Source organism: Orycteropus afer, unplaced genomic scaffold, assembly GCF_000298275.1.
Source record: "Orycteropus afer afer isolate SDZICR_OR568_19922 unplaced genomic scaffold, OryAfe1.0 scaffold00322, whole genome shotgun sequence".
NCBI classification, from domain to species: domain Eukaryota; kingdom Metazoa; phylum Chordata; class Mammalia; order Tubulidentata; family Orycteropodidae; genus Orycteropus; species Orycteropus afer.
This window is the reverse complement of record NW_006921909.1, coordinates 907,498-913,055: the sequence shown is the minus strand read 5'-3', so window position 1 is coordinate 913,055 and position 5,558 is coordinate 907,498. Positions and strand designations below refer to the sequence as shown.

At 37.5% G+C, this 5,558-nt stretch overlaps 1 protein-coding gene across 1 annotated transcript in view; it reads left to right on the top strand.

Annotated features, from left to right (window-relative positions):
- Positions 1 to 5,558, top strand: part of CEP128 (centrosomal protein 128) — a 641,642-nt gene that overhangs the window by 43,741 nt on the left and 592,343 nt on the right. The window contains exon 6 of the mRNA XM_042782443.1: positions 4,257 to 4,326. Coding sequence (XP_042638377.1) covers positions 4,257 to 4,326 — 70 coding nt within the window. The remainder of the gene's footprint in view (positions 1 to 4,256; positions 4,327 to 5,558) is intronic.

The window sequence follows — 5,558 nt, the reverse complement described above, 5'->3', positions numbered from 1 at the left end:
CCCTTCCCTCCCACCCTGGTAACCAACAAAGAAAGTTTTCCTCCATATCTAAACCTTTCCTTGACCCTCCACAACAATGAACCAGTACTGTATCTGTCCTTCTGTGATTGACTCATTTTACTCAGCATAATGTCCTCCAAGTTCATCCATATTATGCGGTGTTTTGCAGACTCTCCATTATTCTTTAGTGCTGCATAGCATTCCATTATGTGTATGTACCATGGTTTGGTCTTCCATTCTTCTGCTGATGGGCACGTCGGTTGTTTCCATCTTTTTGCTATTGTGAATAGTACTGCGATGAACATGACTGTGCATATATCTGTTCCTTTCCTGGCTCTCACCTCTCTAGAATATATACCTAGTAATGGGATTACTGGACCAAATGGTATCTCCAATTCCAGCTTTCTAAGGAATTGCCATATTGCTTTCCACAGTGGTTGTATCACTTCACAGTCCTACTAGTGGTGTATGAGAGTCCCAATCTCTTCACATCCCTGCCACATTTGTTGTTTTCTGTTTTGTTGAACCTTGCCATCAGTGCTGGGGTGAGACATTATCTCATTCTTGATTTGATTTGCATCTCTCTGATGGTCAGTGATTGTGAGCATCTCTTCATGTATTAGCTGACCACCTGAATATCCTCCTTTGTGAAGTGTCTGTTCATGTCTTCTGCCCATTTTTCAATTGGATTGTTAATTCCTTTGGTGTTAAGGTGTTGGAGTTTTCCATCAATCTTAGAGATAAGTCCCTTGTCATATATGTAATTATCAACAAATATGAATTTGTTGCTATCATTTTTGTTATGTGCTTTTTCATGGTGTCGATTTCTTTGTTCCATATAATATTCTATGCTGAGCTCATTTTGTTTATGAATTGTGTTATCACTTCCTTCATTGCTATTTTTTAGTACTTGCTAAATATTTGTGCTGGTCCTCTTTTTTATTTTGATGCAAAGGTTTATCATTTTTCTTTGAGGTTACCCTGTGATTTATAGTTTTCTTCCTAAGTTTAGAACAGTCCATTCTATCTTGTAGTTGTCTTGACATCCCTACCATCTGGAAGTTCTGTAACGACACAGTTTATTTCCTTTTTTTGGTTTGTAGTTGTCCTCATTTTTCAATTGATGTCTCTGGTTCCCTGTTTACAATCATGTAGGCTTATATACTTTGGATACTTCCATAGCTGGGTTGGTTTCTGGGTTATATCATCCTGTGTGTTAATGGCCAGTTGTTGTTGGCTATTGTTGCTCCTCTGTTCAAAGGAGTCCTTTGAACATCTCTTGTAAGAGTGGTCTGGTTTTAACAAATTCCCTTAATTTCTGCTTATCTGGAAATGTCCTAATTTCACCATCATATTTGAGGGACAATTTTGCTGGGTATATAATTCTTGGTTGAAAATTTTTCTCTTTCAGGGTTTTATATGTACCATCCCATTGTCCTCTTGCCTGCATGGTTTCTGCTGAGAAATCCAAGCTTGGTCATTTTTTTAATTGTGATTTGGGTTAAAATTTACAGAGCAAATATACTTTCCATACAGCAGTTCATGTACACTTTGTCTTATGATATTTACTACTGTTTACCACAATGCAACAGCTCTCCTCCTACTTCCTCCAGATAGTTACCTCTTCCCTGTGTCCATCCCTCCATGTACTCCTGCCCCCTGAGCTGTCTCCCTGTGCATAAACAACCCTTCTTTCTCCCATGATTGTTCTCTCCAAGGAGTGTATCTACCTCAGGTAAATGTTCAACTCATATGCCTGTCTTTTGTTTGGCTGGAAGCCACAGGTGTTCAATTCCAGACCTGAAGGGCAGCTAGGGGCCATAGTCTCAGTGGTTGCACCAGGCTCTATTAGACCAGCAAATCTGGCCCCTTCTTTTTAAAATGATTTTGAGTTTTGTTCCACATTGTTCTCCCTCTCTATCCAGGATCTACTACATAGATCCCCCTCCAAGAGGTTGACAGTGGTAGCCGGGCACCGTCTAGTACTTCTGGTCTCATAGTCATATAGGCTGCAGATCTCATGGTGTACCAGTTGCTAGGAGTAATTCTTTCCATGAATCTTTGGTTTTCTTCATTCTTCTTTGCTCTAGATGAGGAGAGACCCATTGTTGCATCTAGATGGCTGCTTGCAGGCTTTTAAGATCCCAGTCGCTACTCGCCAAAGTAGGAGGGAGAACAATGTTTTGTATAGTGTGTTATGCCAATTGAGCTTGATGTCCCCTGCGACTATAGTTCTGAGCCCAGAGGCTTAACTACTCGGTCCCTCTGGGTAGCTGGCTGTGACCAAGAAGTGACTACAACCTTGTCCCTTGTCAGCTCTACTATACATCTGGGAATTCAGATCATACAAATACACTGATAGGACCATTGTCTGCTAACCCTTTACATGGTCTTGGGTACACTCCCCGTTCATAGACATACCTAATAGTTCAGCCTGTCCACCCATCTATCAACCCATATACCCATGTTTGCCTTCACTGACAATGCAGTACTGTATGTGCAAAAGGGTTCATCTATGTTGTCTGTACCTCCCATGTACCTCTCTATGTCTTCCTCTTCCTCAATGCCACCATGTTGATCACTCACATTTGGTACGTTGCTCTTTTCTTCACCCAAGTCAATATTTATCTCTACCTATCCAACAGTGTTTTCTACCCTCACCTCCCACCCCTGGTAACCAACAAAGAAAATTTCCTTCCATTTCCTTGACTTTTAACAATAATGGAGTAATACAATAGTTGTCCTTCTGTGACTGACTTATTTCAATCAGCATAATGTCCTCCAAGTTCATCCATGTTATGTGGTGTTTTTCAGATTCTAGGTTACTCTTTAGGGTTGCATAGTATTCCATTGTGTGTATGTACCATAGCTTGGTTATCCATTCCTCAGTTGATGGACACTTAGGTTGTTTCCATCTTTTGGCTATTGTAAATAGTGCTGCGATGAACATGGGTGTGCGTATGTCTGTTCTTGTCATGGCTGTCACTTCTTTAGGATATATACCTAGTAATTTAATGTCTGGGTCATAGGGTATTTCTAATTCTAACTTTTTAAGAAATTGCCATACTGCTTTCCACAATGGTTGTACCATTTTATAGTCCCACCAACAGTGTATGAGAGTCCCAATCTCTCCACATCCTCACCAGCATTTGTTATGTTCTTTCTTATTGAACTTTGGTACTAGTGCTGGAGCAAGATGGTATCTCATTGTTGTTTTGATTTGCATCTCTCTAATAGCTAATGATTATGAGCATTTCTTCATGTGTTTGTTGCCACCTGAATATCCTCCTTGGTGAAATGTCTATTCATGTCTTCTACCCATTTTTTAATTGGATTATTTATCTTTTTGTTGTTGAGATGTTGGAGTTTTCTACAAATTCTAGAGATAAGTCCCTTGTCACATATGTCATTGCCAAATATTTTTTCCCAATCTGTAGGTTCTCTTTTGACTCTTTTGGAGAAGTCTTTGGAAACACATAAAAATTTAATTCTGAGAAGGTCCCATTCATCTAGTTTCTCATCTGCTGTTTGTGCATTTTGGGTTATACTTGATAGTCTATTTATGCCATATATCAGGGCCCCTAAATTTGACCCTAGGTTTTCCTTGAGGAACTCTCTATATAGTTTTAGGTTTCACATTTAAGTTTTTGATCCATCTAGAGTTCGTTTTTGTTATGGTGTGAGGTACAGATCCTGTTTCATTTTTCTGCAAATGGATCTCCAGTTTTGACAGCGCCATTTATTAAACAAACATTCTCTTCCCCATTTAATGGATTTCGGTCATTTGTCAAAGATCAGGTGACCATAGGTCGATGGATCTCTTTCTGGGTTCTCACTTCTGTTCCATTGGTCTGTGTGTCTGTCATTGTACCAATACCAGGCAGTGTCGATGGCACATTACAACAACAACAATGAATGACCTGATGACCTGCTCAGACAAGGATTTTGGCATGTTTTTATAGTGAAGTTGATGTTCAGTGTAGCACTGGCTCTCAAAGTATAGTCACTAGAACAGCAGCCCCACCTGGGAGTTGGTAGGAACACACATTCTTGGGGCCCATCCAATTATCTACTGAAAAGATATTTTGGAGGCAGGACTCAGGCAATTTGTGTTTTAAGAAACCGTCCAGGTGTTTCTGATGTTTGCTAGAGTAGAGTTTTTATGCAGCAGAGGATTATATAAAACATCATGTTGTGAATTTACTACACGTACATGTTTTCCCAAATATCCAATTTAAATATTTTTCTTTGCTTAGGTCTGATGCTGAAACAAAAAGAGCTTTGGAAGACTTGACTGAAAAACTTAATGTCCACAGACAAGAAGTGGTAAGAACTCTGTGTTTATAAAAAGTTTTATTTGATTATAGATATTAGAGAGGGTAGTGGGCTGGTCATAATCACAGTGAAGTTTGGCAAATTTTAATTTTTTGAGTGGTGTATACCACTTTGTCTAAAAATGTATTCTTCTATCTCCTGTCAAATATTTATGAAATAATTTCAGATATTTAAGTTTTAATAATCATACTGATATATATTAGAGATAGAGGTATCATTTGTTTTAATTTTTAGCGTTTTATTTTGACTGAAAGATATTTTAAATGTTATATAGCTTCAGTGATTCTTCTGGTATAGTTTTGTTGAATGATATTTGAAAACAAGGTATTTTTTTGTAGTGGCTCTGTTTCATTTCCCATATTGAGTATTTTCAGGTCTTTATCTGGTATGGTACCAGGCAAAAATACACCTAGTTTTCATGTTTTTTTTTCTTAAACTCAGGTCTTTGCTTATTATTCAATGATCTGTTTTTATCTTATCACATTATCCTTGATGGAATTGAGGTAAAAATGTGAATATAGTGTCCCTTTCTTTGCATCATCAGGTTTTTTTAAAGGAAAAAATTATCAATAGAAATTGTCATTTTCAGGAGCAATGTTGTAGTATCATTTTTATAATATCTTTTGTTTTTGCAAAGAAAAGAAAGCAGATTTTTTTTTTCTTAACGTATTTTATTCAAATTGAAAATTTCCTGGTGAAAGCAGATAATTTTTTTCCAGTTATTGTGTTTGCATTTACTTACTTAGCTATACTGAGATAATTATGAAGTTTGTATTTAATGACCACACATGCTAATAGAGGGACATATCATGTATTTCACATACAATGTGCCCACACATACAATGCACATAGCTCACATAGGAAACTAATGCGTAAGGAGGTCGCACAGTTTGTAAAAGATGTTTGACAAAAATCTGATACTCTGTTTTCAAAGCTGTCAACCTTTTGTGGTAAAACTTACCCATTTCAAAAATATAATCAGTACCTGATCACATTAAAGCACCTCTCTCCTGTGTTTTGGTACTAATTTCTATGTGAAGAATCCAGAGAAGTGAAGGTAGTATAATGCCTGTCTTCTGATGAAATAGATATCTTTGCAGGTAGTGCCTGATGGTGTGATGTTTAATGTGTGGTCAGGATATGGAAGATATGTATCTCTATCTCTGTCTCTGTCTCTATGTGTATATCTATCTATATCTATATCTATATCTATATCTATATCT